The 18,871-nt window shown below is 24.3% G+C and overlaps 2 protein-coding genes across 2 annotated transcripts in view; one reads left to right on the plus strand and one right to left on the minus strand.

The window, feature by feature from the left end:
• Positions 1-18,871, plus strand: part of LOC129614268 (protein Wnt-5) — a 173,015-nt gene that overhangs the window by 125,381 nt on the left and 28,763 nt on the right. The window contains exon 5 of the mRNA XM_055528795.1: positions 18,009-18,189. Coding sequence (XP_055384770.1) covers positions 18,009-18,189 — 181 coding nt within the window. The remainder of the gene's footprint in view (positions 1-18,008; positions 18,190-18,871) is intronic.
• LOC129614275 (metacaspase-2-like) lies at positions 11,155-14,681 on the minus strand. Its single transcript, XM_055528807.1, has 2 exons — positions 12,455-14,681; positions 11,155-12,149 (listed from the first exon to the last, which is right to left on the minus strand). Exons 1-2 carry the CDS (start codon positions 14,635-14,637, stop codon positions 11,732-11,734), a joined length of 2,601 nt encoding a protein of 866 aa, XP_055384782.1. The 5' UTR covers positions 14,638-14,681; the 3' UTR covers positions 11,155-11,731.

Raw genomic sequence — 18,871 nt, forward strand, 5'->3', positions numbered from 1 at the left:
GATACTTATACAATTCACTTTTTTCTAACTGAAAACTACTACTCTTTATATAAATGTCTCAATATGGAGCTTTGACTCTTTCAGATTCAATAGAAATCAAAATCATTTCTTGAATACCAAAAATGAGCAAAACCCGTGACTTTTTATGATTCTTATAAGTTATTGCCACAATGTCATGGAAATTCTTCTAAAGCAGCGGCAAATGTCCTTGTGGCAACTTCACTCTTGAAAACCAATTGTGAACAGGTTTTTTTTTCAAAGTGTTATAAATATTAATTATAAAAATTTAAAATCTTAAAAGCTTGTAAAGGACATATCTATAATATGTAGTAATAAATAACATTTTGTGTTTTCTCTTGTTTCTGATTTACCGTTTGCCAAATTTTGAAGAAATTAAATTTTTAAAAAATTTGGTTACCATAATGTATTTTCTAAGTTCAAAATGAACACGTATAAAAAATTCATAACAATGTTTCTTTTAATTTTATTTCTCCTGAAAGTATGCAAGATTTTTGTTGTATCATTTAAAAATAAGGTTGTAAATAAGAAGTCATTTGGTAACAATTTGTTTTTGTATTTGCTTAAAGGAAATTCGCTAATATATTCGATGCAATAAAATCGACTCTGGTCGAATTCAAATATCATGTTGTTACACACCTTATTTCATCATACATGTATACTATTTCATTGATTCGAGTGTATCTAAAATCAAAGTGTAGACTTTTTCGGTACATATTATGTATATGGTCTATATGTACACCGTATCATTTAAACGTACATAAATTATTTAGAAACTATATATAAATAAAAATCAGGAAGAAAAAGGGATCGTATAATATTATAGAGTCTGATATACAATATTGTCTAACAAAAAAAAAATTAATAATTTACCGTGAAAACATTTTCTATATTATAAAGGATCATTGTAACATTTTATTTGTGACTTTAATTTATAATATGTAATATGCGTATTATATGAAAAAATTGATATACAAACAAATACACAATTGAATTTATATATATCACAATATGTTTAAGAAGGTAAATAAAAATTAAATAGAAAATTTTCATTTTAAATTTCAATTTCTGCGCAATATAAAAATTCAATAATATTTTCATTGCCAATATATACGAAATAAGTATGCTTTATTTTTTTTTTTTAAATTTTAAGATCCACTAAAACTATTGTATCAAAGCAATTAGGTATTTTAAAAAATTAAATAGGAAAATTGCAGATACTTAGTTTAGACTAGTTATACTTCATGTTTACTTATCATTCTAGTTTATACATAACATTCCTGAGATAATCTAATTCTCCGTATAGGCTACTAATAAGTCTACAGACGGGTACACCCTTTTTATATTATATATTTTATTGTAAGAAGGTATACAACACATAATGTAAGTGGCCAAAAATCAGAAGGTTATACAATTTTATATACATAGGAAATGTGTCTAAAATTTTCTTTGATTTGATAAAATCATATACAAAACCCAAAATATTATGAATAAAAGGAGAGTGAGAGAAAACCATAAACCCCGTATATGATTTCGATTTTAATTATTTCCATCCCATTTATTGAATTTTATTGTATTATTTTGTTTTTTCCTTATTCCAAACCTATTTGTCATGGTGTTGAAACTAATACGTAAGTTTAATTTATCGTTAGGAAAAATCTCTTTTAAATACAAAATATTATAATGGGAACCTTAGATTTTCAGAAAAATGTTCTTAATAGATTTTTATATAAATATTAACATATTTACGTGCACATACACTGATAAAAATTTTATTTAAATTAAATATTTTTTTTTAAACAGAACAGACACAAACTAAATCCGAAATCACGACACCCACTTTATACCTATCTCTTTATTTTTATCCTACCTTTTTATTTTTATTTTCAATATAGCCTAAAACAGATTTAGAAATATACTATTTTTAAATTAGTTATACTTTCGAGCTATTTAAGAAAATAAATTATATAGTTAGAATAAAAAAAATTTCTAAATGAGCTATAATAATTTTGTATATAATTTGCAGCCAAATTCAAAATATTTTTCGAAGAATTGCGAAATATATATAGCACATTAAAAATATATTCTTTGTAATTTGGTAAGTTAAGGGCTATTGTTAAAAGAGTTGCCTGTATATCATTATTGCGTGCAATATACATATAAAAATTAGCGAATTTATTTTATTCATATAATTAAAATTTTAGCGCATTTTACTATAAGAAGTATTGAAATACGTTCATGTTTTATAAAAATAAAAATTATTTCTAATTTGAGTTAAAATATAAGAATTATCAAATATTTTATTTCCAAAGCAAAAATATGATCTTCAAAATGGTGTATGACCACTTTAGATATGCGTTTTTTTCTCAGTATAGATATCTGGTATGTGTACACATTAATATGTACATACGTGCTGGTTATATTTGTATAAATGTTTTGAAATATGTCTTCGACTGGTTGTATAAATGTTGTAGAAAGTTTAAATTTCAATATAATTTTTTAAAAATAAATTTAATAAAAAATGTCATAATAGTTAATATGGAAAATGATTAAATGTTCTGTCGCTTGTTTCAGAAAATTCTTTTGAGCATTTAAAATATTAGATGCGTTCGATTTAGAAATTTATTTGGAAATTAAAATAATTGGGAAGATGTCATTCAATTTTCTTGAAACTGTTCAAACTGCTTCTATAAATAAACTTTTGAAGAAATTAATGTCTTTAAGAAATTTTCCTAAAAAAGGGTAACTTGAGAATCTGCTTACCTACTTAATTATGAAAATTTCATATTTTTATAGAAATTTTCAATTCACTCAGTATCAGACCTAATATTATGACTCTTTTTTACCAAAAACTGTCGAATAACACAAATATTCATGCAACTACACTTATACACTAAATAAAACACTCATAATAATTATCCTTCTTAAAACATTTTATATTAAGGATTAAATAAATTAATAGAATTTATAATAACGTCAAAAATTTCCAAATTTCTTTTTAATCAAAAAGAGATTTAAGTATATATGAAATGTTTTGCTTTTGTCTCTTTATATGCAGTGCACATTTATATATTATTACATATATACATACATATATATGTATTCAAAAAATTTTCATTTCATTTTATGCAATGTAAACACAATTTGAACTCATAATTATTTTGAATGTTTGAAAAATACAAGTTCTTTGAGTATAAAAAAAAATTTATAAAGACATATTTAAATATTATTCACAGGGAATGAATTGAAAAGGTGTAGGAGGTTTGATGAGTGGCACAAAAGTTGCCAAAAATCATTTTATTTTTTAATATTTATTTTTTTTTCTTTTATTACATTTTATATTTTTAATTTTAATAAGATGGAAAAAAAAGAATTTCCATATTTTTTTATGTGCAATTTTTTATGAGATTATTAAAAAGTTTTGGATTTTTTTTAAAAATAAATATGTGAACTTAATTTAGCAGCTGATGATTGATCAAATTTTTATTTCACCACAGAAATTTGTAGAAATACTGGTGCTTGTGTTGGTGCTTGATTTTTTGTATTTTAATTCTTTTTCTACTTGTTAGTATGATTTGTTGCAGCGCTATCGGAGTCCAAACCACTCATACAAACTGGCGCCCGAGCAATGTTTCCAATTTAACACATGTTCAACAAATATTAAGTAAGAATTAAAAAATATTAATAAATGTGCTCATTCTTCAGCAATGATTGCATAATAATATTTAAAACAATATTGACCTTGTAACGGGTAGATTTTGTCATAAAATCTTAATAATATTTATTAAAATATGTCTGTATTCAATGTTTTCTTGGGATCATATTTGAGGAATAAAAAATAACGATTGCCTTTTTGACTCTGCTGAAAAATTCTATTATGAATAACTAAATATTTATTTGCAATTTTTTTAACAATTGCTAATGCATTTATCTAAATGTTCTCTGAAATTCAAATAACTTATTAATTAAATTGAAACCACTAAAAATTTAGGTTAAATTTTTGTTACTTTAAGTTTTTCATTCCAGATTTCTTTAAATTTTAATGATAGAAAACTAAATTCAACAAAAGCCTAGAAAAAAAACAACTCAATTCTAAAAACCTACATTTAACAACAAAAGGAACAATGAAAAAAAACAGTACATGTTAAATGATGGCGCATTTTAATTTGAAGATTTGAAAACCTAAATTTTAAACACAAAAAAATAGAAAAACATAATAAATAGACACAAAAAAAAGCAGGACAAAAATACTACAAAAACAAAAACCAGCGTACTGCTTACACCATGAAGGATTTATTCAATAGTAGAACAGTAATCATAATTTCATACCGCAACTAATTGTTAAATTAGAAAAAAGACAAGGGTCTAAAAATATTCCATGTAACTTGATTTGATGTTGTATAAAAGTCTGTTCATTTAAAACGTATAATAAAACAAAATAGAATGGCTATAGAAAAACGGGTATTTCATGCTTAAATAAACCGAACGTTCTTCAAACTTGCACCCTTTTACTGTTTTTCTGTCCTTTTGGTTTTTTTTTTTATTTTTGCGAATGTATCTCTGAAAATAATGAGGGCTCATTTATTGTTATTTTTTTTCTCATGTTTTTTTTTATTTTAAAAAACTGTAAAAGTAATATTTATTTTTTCTTTTTTTTTGGGGGAAGCATGTGATTTGTCCCACGTTTGAAATCACAATTTTTGATGTTAAACATTTTTAGAACTTTTTTTGTTTTCAAAATTTTAGTAGGAAGCTTTTGTAATTCATATACAGTACATTTAAAATTTCAATGCATTACAAATTTTTCGTAATAAATACGAGGTTGAATCAGAAACTCAGTTTCGACACTATGAAAAACCTATTTGTATAGAAATGAAGTATAACGCTACAATTTTGAAGATGCTAGTAGTTGACCACTTAAAAACCATAAAATATCGGTATTCTTCACAATGGGCAAGTCATAATTAAAGAATTGGAGTTCTTGGAATTTGAACTTTTTAGCTATTATCCTGTGTGAACAAAATTTCACATTTTTTCTAATAAGTGATTATAAAAACTAATGACAAAAGTTTTATGACCATTAAGAATGTATTTTGTGTTCTTGCCAAACTTATACTTTCATAGAATGATTGATAAAAATTATTGAAACTAGCCTATTTAGTGGCTATAGCAACTTATAGTAGGCATGAATCAAATAATTGTCATTTGTACCATAGAATATTCATTTTTAGCACTTTTCCAAAAAAATTTTGAAAAAAAGTGCTTATTAGTTTCACTCTGTCCGTCCGTCCACCCGCCCGACCGTCCGTCCGTCCGTCCGTCCGTCCGTCCGTCCGTCCGTCCGTGTGTCTGCTTACAAAACTTCTACACCCTTGAAGATAGAAAGCTGAAATTGTATGTACATAGATCTTTACTAGAAACTTATTTCCGTACAACAAAATTTTTACCTATCTCCCCCCTCTAGAAGTTATACCCCCCGAAAACCCTAAAAATGCCCTTTTTTAATTATTTGTTGCAATGAAACCATAAGCATTTTTGAAATTTTGCAAACGCATAAAGACACCGGCTTGCTTCTCCTAGCGCGGTATACTATAGTTAAACTTTAGAAAAACAAAATGGCCGTTCAAATTTACCGTTATCTAAAGTTTTGTTTTTTCAAATTTTTGATTTCGTTTTTCTTTAAGACCCCAGCCTGTAGAAGCTTGAAATTGAAATTAGGGGCTTTTAGATAATAACCAATAGTTCGTTTCGTTAGAAGAAAATTTTTATCCATCTCAACCCCCTCTCAAGTTATCGTCTCTTGAAATTTGTAAAATTTGAATTTTTGACGCCTTATATTTCCGAAACCGGAAGCTTTTTCAAATTTCTATAAACGCAAAAAGCTAACGGGAAGTTCCATGACATTAAAAAATATAATTATTTTTCTTAACTCACCCAATTAACCCTTAAAATCGAGCATTATGTTAACCCCACTTTATATTAATTTTTGCTTTATTTCAAAGACTGCATGTATGAATCATCCTTAATATATGCAATCTCTGAAATAGTTTTGTATATGAATGAAAATAATTTTAATAGTGTGGTGGATAGACTAAATACTTAGACTGTATTTAAAAGCAGAATTTTCACTTGTTGAAGGGAAAAGTGCTACAATACAAATCATTGGTTTGACCCAACTTTATTCTATTTAAAATTCTCTTGTAATTTTTAAAGAAAATCATTTTTTTGTTTTTTTTTTTTTCAAACCAAATTGTAAAATTTAATTTTTATAGATGTGAATCACTGTGATAATATATGAATAATTAAATGAAGCATTTTATTTTCGGTTATTTAAAAACAAACGTTGCACACATTTTGTATTATATAGGTATATGTATATGTATGTATAGTCAAAATTTATAAGACGAATAGTCCAATTGAAAGTTTCTGTCATAGATTTCATGTTATATACGAGAACTATTCGATTTATAAACTCATTGACGATTTATCATCGTTTCGTGCCCTTATTGTATAACTCAGCCATGATTTCTATATTAGATTTTTAACAATAGTTTCTCATATGGGACTTATAAATAAGTGCTTGTTAATTTAAAATTGTAGTTAATTTATTTTTAATGTATAGATTTTAAATCAGAATGATTCCTACTTAGTATATATGGACTAATATTTCTTAGAATTGATTTCTTAAAATATTAATAACAGAGTAACTTTTCCTGCACTATACTTTTGCTTAGTAATAATAATAACATCTTCCATAATTCGTAATTTCTTTATCATGCAAAATATAGTAATTCTAGTGAATTTTGAAAAGCTTTTAGATAGGCAGCAACAAAACCAAAAACATTTATCAAATAATTGATTCCATAGGAAAACGCATTAATTGTTATTAAAAATTAAAAATAATTACATAATCCACATTTTTTATTTAAATTTTATTGCAATCAATCATAATTTTAACAGCTGTTTGATAAAATTTCATATCGACAATATTTTTTAATTCAATTCAAAATTATTATTATGTAAATTATTTTAGAAAATATCTCAAATTACAAAATAGAATTTTTAAAATAAAAGTGAAACTAATATTATTAATAGAGAAACAAAAAATGAACGTTGTTCTTCTCTTTGTCTATTTTTCAATTTTTTTTGGAAAAAACAAAAGGGAAAGTTAAAGTTATTTATGCTTGAAAAAATACATATGTATATAGAAATTTAATTCCCAAAATTCAGGAGCAGAATCTCAGGAAGAGTTTTTAATATTGTTTTTAATAAATAAATAATGAAAGTAAATATTAGGATATTAAGTATATTAAATATGGTTGAGTTATATTTATGTTGTTATAATAATATACATTAACATAAATATAACTTTTATAATAAATGCAGGATATATACAATATGTTGTGTATGTATGTATTTTAAGGTAAATAAGAGCTAAACCAATTTAAACTCATTTTAAAAGATAATGTATCAAGCAATAGTAATTTAAAATTAATGAAAATATTTAAAAAAAAATAAATTTATATATGTATGTATTCTACCTTTATTTATTACCACTTATGCCTTTGGTAATAAACATAAATACAAATAGGATTTTTTAATCCTAAACGGGATAGAAATCTGTAAAGAAATATGTACTAAGCAAAAATATTATGCGTGTATGTATTTGTGTGTATTTTGTATCATAATCTAATTTTATTTAAAAATATTTAACAAGAATATGATGTATGTAAAATTTATTTGAATTCTAGGAAGTTCAGAGCACCTACATCTATATAAACAATCAGAATAATAGTCTGTAATATAAATGTAATATTCGTATAGTTGAAATAAAATTTTCAAATATTTTAATCAGAAATTATAATCCGAATTACAGGTAAATTAAAATTATGTCATTGAAATAAATTTATATTTATACTTTTCTTTATCATATTGTAAAATAAGTCAAAAATCTAAATTCATTCAGTGGAAGTAAAACAAACACATGAATACGGTAAATTCAATATTGTTTGATTGATTAATCATTGCATATTTTACTTTATTTTTTAAAGTTAGAATTTCCTATTCGTACATAAGAAAATTTGTTTGTGTAACAATAACATACTTTTTATATGAATTTCAGAGACATTGTATATAAACATTTTAAATGCTCAACATCGTGCTCATAGGTATTTTTTATACCTTGCGCCTTCGTATACCCTTCACGAACTTTGGTATGGAGTTTGTTAACTAAACAATATATTGTGAAAATTTTAATGTGCAGGTTAGGATAGTTACCATATAACTCCAAAAGCTTATGTTGAATATTAGGAAAAATAATTAAATCAGATTAATAAAATTTTTGTAAGTCACGTGTCCAATTATAGGTCAGGTATATCCGTAAAAATTTTGTGGTATGGCTTGACAGTTTCGGGTAGCTGCTACACAACCATGAAAATTAATTTTAAAAGTTTTACAAGTTTTTATCTCCATATTGTAAAGGTGCAGGATATAATTCAGTTGGTTTAGATCGACTGAAACGTAATTACTCTGTTACATTAAAAATCATGTGTGACATTTGACTTATTCATTTGCTAAACATTTTACAACTATGTAAGCTTCTAGTAGTTATAGTCCCTTCAAAACTTTGAAATGGTTTTTCTAAAACCGTAACCTCTACGAGTCATTTAGATATTTGTAAATAGTGTATGCGTTAGAAAAAAAATTTTTTCCACCTCCACCCCTTCTCAAGTGATCACCCCATGAAATTAGGGAAATTTGAATTTTTGGCACCTTATATTTCCAAATTTCTATAAATGTAGAAAGTTAACGGAAAATGCCGAACCATTAAAAAATATCATTATTTTTCTTACCTCACACACTTAACCCTTAAAAATTCGAGCATTATGTTAACGCGTCTCTTTACATTTTTTGTTTCAAAGATAATTATATTGGTCATCCTGAATGTATGCAATTTTTAAATGTACTCGTATAGGAATTAAAATAATTTTAAAAATGTACTAACTACATAGATTGTTTTTAAAAGAAGTATTTTCATTTGTTAAAGGAAAAGTGGTACTTTACAAACCATTGGTTTCATTCAACATTATTAGTTGTGTTCGTACAGCGCACCCTCTGCTAATAATTTAAATATAAATTCCACAATTTTGTGCCTATTCTGATTTTAAATTTTCCTTTTATTTTAATGATTTAATTAACCGCAAAAAATTTTTCATTTTATTTTTTACAGCATTCGACTGCAAATTAAAAAATAAATTCTCATAACGTAGCTCTAAAATTTCTCCATTTCTCACAAAATATATAACAAATTTATATGTACATGTACATAAACATGAATACAATCTTTTAAATTATTAGTTTTAAAATATTATCGATCAATCAAAATGACATCAAATTATATTTTAAGACGGGGAAATTGAAACTTGATTCAAACTAAATATTGTGCTAAATGAAATCATAAGATTTAAAATAAAACGAAAAAATATAAAAGTTACAGAATAAAATTAAATTTTAATAAAAAAGGCACACTTGCACTCATTTATGTGCATATACATATATATATATATATATATATATATATATATATTTATATATTATATATATGTATATGTTTTGAAATTATAAAATTTGAGACCGAAATTCGAGAAAAATTATAACAAGTTGAATTTTACTGAAATGTTCGTGTAGTTTATGACATTTTTTTCGATAATCACACATTATGTGTTTTTGGTTTTATCTCTAACTAACTCATCATTACTTTTACCGGAAGACATTATTAAAACCGAAATTTATGACTTTTTTTTTAATTTTTAAAATTATAAACACAAAAATTCTGAATTCAAAATTATTTCCATAAGTTTTGTTCAATAAAATTAATTTGATTTTTGTTCCCAATTTGTTGCATTAAATTTAAAGCTGTTTTTTATCTTAAAAAAGAATCACTAATAATACAAATTTGCTTTTTATTTCTTTTTTTTTTTAATGAAATAAATCTGAAATAATTATGAATTTAAACTTGATTGTCGTAAAACCATATTTTTGCTGAATTTAATTATTTTAAATGGGAATATTAAATGTATACTTGTATGATAGTATTCCATATAGTAAATCACTACCTTAAATGATTTCTTAATAAATTTAAATAACTTTAAAAGATATGACACATTCATTTTTTTAAACACATATTTTTTTGAGTAAAAATTGAGTATGGCAATCTTAACACTTTTATTTTATTTATAAAAAATGTAAAACATTAATAATATTGTCAATTTTAAATATATAGAAATGTGTATATAGTGCTACATTTTCTATTAGAAAAGGGAATTTAAAATTTAATATAACTTTCCTATTTTGTAAAATCTTAAATTAATTTTAAATCATCATTTTTCTTTTTACTTAAAATTAAAATTAATAAGAAGAACTTTTTTGATATGCCATCAAAAAAGTTAATATAATGTAGGTGTTGACTTTTTTCTCTTGTTTTTTGTGTTAGTTTTTTAATTTCTTGGCACAAAATATTTAGATTTATAATATAACATACATGAACATATGTAGTACATTATAATCCTCACAATTCATAATAAAAGAAATAAAATAAAATAGATATTTTTCTTTCAACATTACTGAAATTTATCAATAAAAGCAAAACAAAAATTTTCACTTTAAAATTTTATAATAAATTCATATTTACATATTTCATATACATATTATATACAAACATACATATATGTATGTATATATATCTGAATATATTACGTATATATATGTATATTTTGAGTATTTTAAAAAATACTTGTTTAATATTTTATATTCTCATAATAATACGTTTGTATACAAAAATTTCACGTGATACAACATTTTCTCAAGGTTGCAAAGTGATTGCAACATGTTTGATATGGTTATAAAAATAAAAGTAGATTTTTATAAAGAATAAAACCAATTTTATCAACATACAAATTATGAGTATATACACAAACATATATACATTTTGTATATTAAATATTTCAACATAAAATTGTACTATTTATAGTAACTAAACTTATATATATATATAAAACATGTTAATCTAAAATAATAATCTATATTATAATATTTACATTTTTATTAAAGAAAAAACAAGTTTAAAAATCAAGACGAAATACATTCTGAATAGTTCGTGTATATTATTAAAGACCTTGTGATTACAAAATTATTAAATAAAAGTTGCCTTTACTTGCAAAATATTGTAGGCATTTATCATTTTTATAATATAAAGAGAAAATTACAAAAAAAAAAAAAAATAAGCAATTTAACTGCTGACTGACTAGTTTTAACATTAACAATTGCATACACATACATTTTATATATACATAATATTTGCATACACATATATGACTACTATTTTTCATTTGCCAACTTAAATTCAATAATTATTTTTTAATATTATTGCATTTCAAAGACATTTCTAATTTTAATTTTTATGTATATTATGTAAGTGTGTCATACACATGTACTAAATTATAACAACTACTCGTATATATGTACATTAAAAATATAAAAATAAATATTATCATAAATTATCAAAAAGCATGAAGAAAAACAGAAATAAAAAAAAATAATTAAAAATATTAAATTTTAACTGTTCTCATATATTTACAATACATACATAGTAGGTATATTATAATAAAATACACACATTTACATTATTTACGTATAATCATTAAAAATTTTTTTTTCAATTTTCTTCTAAACTATTAATTAGAACTTCACCACCAACTGGTCTTTCAATACCATCTAAACTTTTCTTTAAATATTCTATTCTAACGAAATAAATTTCACCTCCAGTTGATATTAGAACATGATTAACTAATGCTAATGGCATTTTATATGTAAAACTGCAAAAATATTTTTTATTAACTTTGATTTCAAATAAATCAGTTCTTGGTATAATTTCAATTTCAAAATCAGTATATGGTTCAAATGGTGCACCACCATATGTTTCAATTTCATGATATTTTCGTTGACCGGCATTATAAAATGATCTTTGTACTTGATCGATTGGATTCGATAAATTAACATATATATTTAATATTAAATCACAATCATGACGTTGATTCCAATGGCAATCTCCATTCATTAAATTGATGCTTGGTCTAAAAAATAATTTTAAAGCATTAAATTAGTGAAAAATTAATAAATATTATTTAATATTTAAGAGCATGCCAATCTTAACTAGTGATTCATTTCAAATAAATCACAACTAATCTACTATGGTTCGATCTTAATAATTTAAAATTATTTATATTAATCGAGAATTTTAAGATTATTTTCTCGAAATTAAAAATTTGCCGCATTTGCTATTGTTAAAAATGTATTTTTGAGCAAAATTTTTAATTGCTAACAACTTTAAACAGTCGCTCTCTACACATTATTTAAAAATAAACAAATTAATATTTACCCATAAGAATTTTCTCCACCAGTTATGCCTTTGACAATAACTGAATGTCCAAAATCTAACGTTCTTCTTATAGGTGCTAAAAATTTAACAGGTGTCATAAATTTTTTTGTATTATTTTGATTTGAATCATCCGATTTATTTAGTATGCTTAATTCTGGATAAAATATAATATTTGGTATATCTAAAATATGATCTTTTTTATTTTCCAAAATGTTTTCATTTGTTATATTTGATTTTGAACCGGTACCGCCACCACCACCCACAAATGTTGATACAGAACTAGTTTTACTAGTATTAATTATAGCTGTACTTTGTTTTACTGGATTTAATGGAATTACATTAAGTGCCGCAGGCTTGTTAATAAAATGAGTTTTTTGTGAGTAGTGTTGTTGCTGATTATCATTATTTTCGGGTATAGTATTGCTGTAAAGTTCATTTTCTTTAGTAATAGAATTTATAACATCAATTGAAACGGGATTTTCAGTAATTAATTGAATTTTATTAATTGATGTCGTTGTATCTGGAACGACTGGGCTTAAATATGTTACTTTCTCTGTAGTAATAGAATTGAGAGATTCAGTAGTTGATAATAATTGAGTATTTGTACTAATATCTCCGTCGGTCAATTTAACATTAGTAGTTCCCTCTATGTAGCCTGATATTGTTGAATAAATAGTTGAAGTACCTTTATCTGTGGTTTTAACATCTTCTTCATTTAAATTCAACTTTGTATTTCCTTCCATATCATTTGAATCCGTTGAACTTGAAGATGAAGTTGTTTGGTCCTTAGGTAGAATATTTTCCGTACGGGTACTGGAATCGGTTATCCTCTCTACATGTATTTGTTCTGTAGGAGACATTCCTTGATTTGTAGTACTAGTATTTTCGATAGTCAGAATATTCTTCATATCTTCTGTATTACTTAATACTGTTGAATCAGTATCTAAAGATGGGAGTATTGTACTGACAATATACTCTTTTCCTGTTGTTTTTTCAGTGTTGGGTAATTGCGTTTGATCAATAGGTGTAAATGGTGTATTTACAATTGTAATGTCTTCCATATTTTTTACCGAAGCAGTATCCACTGATTCTGTAAATATTTGTTCTTTATTCAAAACTGTTGTAGCTGTTATTGAATTAATCGCAGTTGGGTTTTCTGTTGACGTCACCGAAAAGTTATCAATTATATTTGGTGTGACAATATTCAAATTGAAGTTTAGAGAATTTTCTGTATTTACGTTTCTTACCATTTCTTTTGTTTCAATTTTATTGTGATCCCTGGTATGTTCCGGAACTAAATGAATAGTTATATTAATATTGGAATTTTCAATTAAAGTATTCCTGGAGTCTTGATTGATTTCAAGTGTATTTTCTGTAGTCGATTTAATATTATTTTCCATATTTAAAGTTTTCTCAGTAGTTTCTAAATTTAAAGTGGTTAGTAGAATCGGTTGCGTACTAATAATAACATTTTCTGGTAACATGTTTTCAGTATTAATTTGCTCTTCATTCGATTGTGTTATTACTAATGAATCTTCACTATTCTTGATTGATTCCATTGGAATATTTTCAGTAGTTTTGACAATACTTTCATCATCAACAGTTGGCTTGGTGTCTGTGGTTACTTCTACTAATCTAGGTGGAAATCTAGTTGAAATCAAAATTTCAGTTTCATTTTCAATTTCAGGAATATTGGTTGTTGTTATAATATTATCAATGTTACCAGAACTATTTTCTAAATTATTATCAACTTTTCTTCTAAATAAATTTGTATCTATATATCCAGTTTGAGTTTTAGTTGATTTTTCTTCATCTTCTGGTTCAATGCTTGTAATTTCATTAATATTGTTTTTATCAGTCGCAATATCAATATCAATATTTTCTAAAGCAATACCAGTTTTTTTTCTAAATTCACTTGAATTAATGTAACTTGTTTCAATTTTTGCTGCAGTAGTTCTAATATTCTCTTGATCATTTTTTTCATCATATAAAACTTTAACAGGAACTAATAATTCACCGTTAGCACCGGGTTTTGGAATAATATTAAATTCAATTGGTGTTGAAATTTCGGTATCAGAATTATTTTTAGCTGTTGAATTATCTTCTAGGGGTGCACAATAACAAGGTAGAAAAGTGAAATATCCGAAAAACATAAAAATAAGAATTGCGCGCGAAAAACTCATTTTTTATTCTTTTTTTTTCAAGTTAAATTTTTATTTTAAACCGATACGACTAATCAGAAATGCAAAAAAAGACTAAAGAATTTCTGGCGGAAATACACTATATTTATAATATGAAAATGTATAATATATTTTTACAAAGTTAATAATGAAAATAAAATTCAGTTATGTGGTTAAGCGAGTTATTAAATTAAATCAACATATTTTAGATTGTTTTTCTTTTGACTTAAAAAGTTTTCAGCCATATAGAAGCTGCTGCTTCATATATACAATTTTATATTTATTTTTAAAAAAAATTTAGCTTTACGGTAACCGTATTATACAATAAATAAAATTATAGATATTGGATCACGTAAAAAATGCTTATATTTTCATTAAATAATTTAAATAAGAAAAATCTGATTTTGGAAACTAAAGTTTGAAGAACTTTTATTTTCGTTTTATTATTTTTTTTTTGTTCAATCCACAATTATGTATACAATATAATTTTATATTGTAAGTAGTCCACTATGTAGACATCAACAAACTAAAATGTAGAATTCATAAAATTTTTAAAGCTTTTAAATATATAAGATAGGAAATGTTGAGTTTCAAAAAAAAAAAAAATCCAATTTCTTTATAAACTGTTATGGTAAATTATGGTAAAATTTATTGTAGACCAGTTAACTTAATAAACCAGTAAAACAGCAATGCTCGTTTTGGTAAAAATGTTTGTACTTTTGGTTTGATTCATTTTTAATTTTTTTTTATAATTTTTAAATACTATAATTCATTAATGCATTGGTACCTACATTATATTTTGTATATGAAAATGTCGTATATAAAACTAGCTCTTTAAAGTGTTTACATTTTTATTATATAAAATGTCGTGCAAATATTTTTTACTTTGAATTTTAGAAACGCGAATCTACATGCAACTATTAAAATTTGTAAATATATTATGTATGTATGTAAATGTGAAAAATAGAAAAGATCATAATGTTAAAAGGTAATATTAGTTATTGAATAAGTGGTTAGTACATATACGAGCTATGTATAACTGGAAATAACATTACAATAAATATAATAAAATAAGTGTATTCAATATCACCATATCATCTAAAAATTAATTAATGTAAATTGGATTTTGTAATGCGGGGCCAATGAAAAAACATAGTTTAGATATATGAAATTTTTATATTTTACGCACGTTTGTATGTATGTATATATGTAAGGAAAAATTTGCATAATTTTTAGTATACGTATAAAAAATGTTAAATTATTAGAAATTAAATTATGAATTAAATTCATAAAACAATTTTTGATAACACTATTTTAAAATATAAACAAAATCGGATCAAATCAATGGTTTGTAAAATAGCACTTTTCGCTTGAGCAAGTGAAAATACATACTTTTATTTCCAAAATATATCAAATTATATTTTAATTCCAAAATATATCAAATTATTGCATATATTTCGGATGAGAATAGCAAAAAAAATGAAAAGAGGCATTAACATGGTGGTCGAATTTTACTGCTATATAAGTAAGTAAATTAAGGTAAATAATTATATTTCTTGATGGCGTGGCTATATTAGTATATTACCGTAAGTTTTTTGCTTTCGTAAAAATTTGAAAATGCTTACAGTTTTGAAAGTATACTGTTCAAGTTTTACAAATTTTTAGAGCCGATTGCTTTGAAGGAGATGGAGGTAAAAGACAAATACTAAAAAAATAAATTACTTATCAAAAAACTGCTAAAAATTAAGACTTCTACATCATACCCTTACCATACTGAAAAAAACTTATTTCCAATTTTTATGTTATATGTTAAGTGTTAGCATTTTTGAGTGAAAAATTTATGTTTACGCAGCTTGTCGGATAATGAGATGATGTTCTATTAGAATATAAGCATGAATGTAACGTTCCTTTATTACCATTTTGTATAGCATATATTTTGGAGGAATTTCGAAAAAAAACTTACACAAGCCAAAAGAAATCAAAGGTAAAATGCAATGCGTAATATAATCATATATGATTTATATTTTCTAGTGTCGAAAATTGGTCATTGTTTAAAAATTTTCTTAAAGTTTCATAATTTTAAATATTGTAAATTAATATTTTTATTGTAATAAAATGACGTATTATGCATTTTACTTCTTCATGCATATTTATTAGACATTTATTTCCTTTATATATATTAGTTATCTATCTGTATATACCACAAAATTGTAACAGTGACAAAATAAATCCGCCACCGTAATATTTAATACGAAAAGTCAATTTTTTCATCCAATAATAATGATTGAATAAATTTTTTTCTATATGATATTCATATGGGTACTCATAGATTTTCCTTATTCTCATTTTTACTCAATATATTCGTGTGCAATAGGTCTATAATCCGCCTATATAAACGAAACAATATATAATATTTTTATACATATACCCTTATCAAATTATACACACCATTCGAGTTTAGATATTTCGTTCTATTTTATTTCATTCGGTATACAAAAATATTTTATGCTTATTTTATCAAAAAAACAATCACAACTAAGATCAACAAAAAAAAAATATTAGAAGAAGAAAAACATGAAGTAAAAAGGATAACAAGGACGTATAACTAACAAATTGTTAAATGCGTAAATGAAAATTGAATGATGGAGTAAGCTATAAAGAATGAAATGCTATAGCCTTGGTTATATGGTATAAAATTCTTTATTAATGCAGATGCAGATGTTTTCGCTTATGGTAGTATATAGCATTTGATTACCCAAAGTATTGCTAATATTTACTTTAGCTCAAAATTCAACAAGCCATTCTTATAATTTAAACAGGATACTTGACTTTTTACCATTTAAACATTTTATATACATATATATGTACAAGTATATACTAACTTCCAAATACTCCATGTTATGTTGGGAAATTTTTTAAAATGTTTATTTATTTACAAAATACAACAAGAAAACGAGGCATAAAATACACAGTCATATACAATTGTGTTTGTGTGATGGATATGCTTTGCGTATATTAACGAAGGGTAAAAAAATTGGTACATACGTTATATACTTATATCCCTATAATGCTTTACTCTTTATTTTTTGGAAAGTTGAGGGTAAATTTAGATGTTGATAAAGTTTTGTGTTTTGAAAATTAAAATGAATTTGAAAATAATAAAATTTTTAAGTCAAACGATTTAAATAGTATAGCTTACTTAATGTTGTATATTAAGTAAATGTGATCGCGATAATTTTGATTAAGTTTCTATTCTAGTACAATTAAGGAAGAGACGAAGAACAAGAGAAAGAATAAATTTTATTTTATAAAAATCAAAATTTTTTTAATTATAATAAATCTAATAATAATTTTAAAATTTTATTAATTTTCAGGTTCACCGGAGATGGCATTTATTCATGCGTTAGCTGCAGCAACAGTTACAAGTTTTATTGCACGTGCATGTAGAGATGGTCAGCTTGCATCTTGCGGATGTTCAAAAAGTTCCAGACCCAGACAATTACATGACGATTGGACATGGGGTGGATGTGGAGATGATTTAGAATTTGCTTACAAGTAAGTTTTAAAAAATTTAAACAAAAATTTAGAATTTGTTTGGCATATAAATACAATAAGTAATTATTAAAAATTAGGTACCTGTTAATCTTATAGTTCCAAAAATTCATCTACTTTTGCTCATCTTATATTTCCAAAAAAAACCTGCCTCCACTAAATCAAAAAATATTTTATATAACCAAATGGTTTCTGTGAGCAAGCTTTCTAACAAAAATATTGATTTTTATTGACCTAAGTTATTTTTAAGGTGAATGTTCTTTAAACCGTATTGATTTGCTCCTAATTTGTTTTGAATCAAGTTTAAATATTATATTAGAATATCATATACCGATATCAAAAATTTAAAAGCTTTAATTAGTGGCTATAAATTACATTATCTTTGTATTTCTATATGGGGGATATGCTCCATCTGATTTTCATATTTTAGGAATTTAAATATAGATAAATATTATATAAGTGTATATGAGTATTGAAGTTTACAATTTATAATAAAAAAAATGTATTTTAATTATGGCAATTCATTTACAAAAGAAAAATCTTTTAAAAGAGTGATTTTTATAAACAAAACATTTACTCACACCTTTCGTGACATCGAAGTTACTGTCTAGACGAAAGGTAAATTAATCGATCCGTCAATATAATGAATTTTGGGTGACACATTTCTTCTTCGTTCATTCCAATC

Source organism: Condylostylus longicornis, unplaced genomic scaffold, assembly GCF_029603195.1.
Source record: "Condylostylus longicornis isolate FDR11 unplaced genomic scaffold, ASM2960319v2 ptg000004l, whole genome shotgun sequence".
NCBI classification, from domain to species: Eukaryota; Metazoa; Arthropoda; class Insecta; order Diptera; family Dolichopodidae; genus Condylostylus; species Condylostylus longicornis.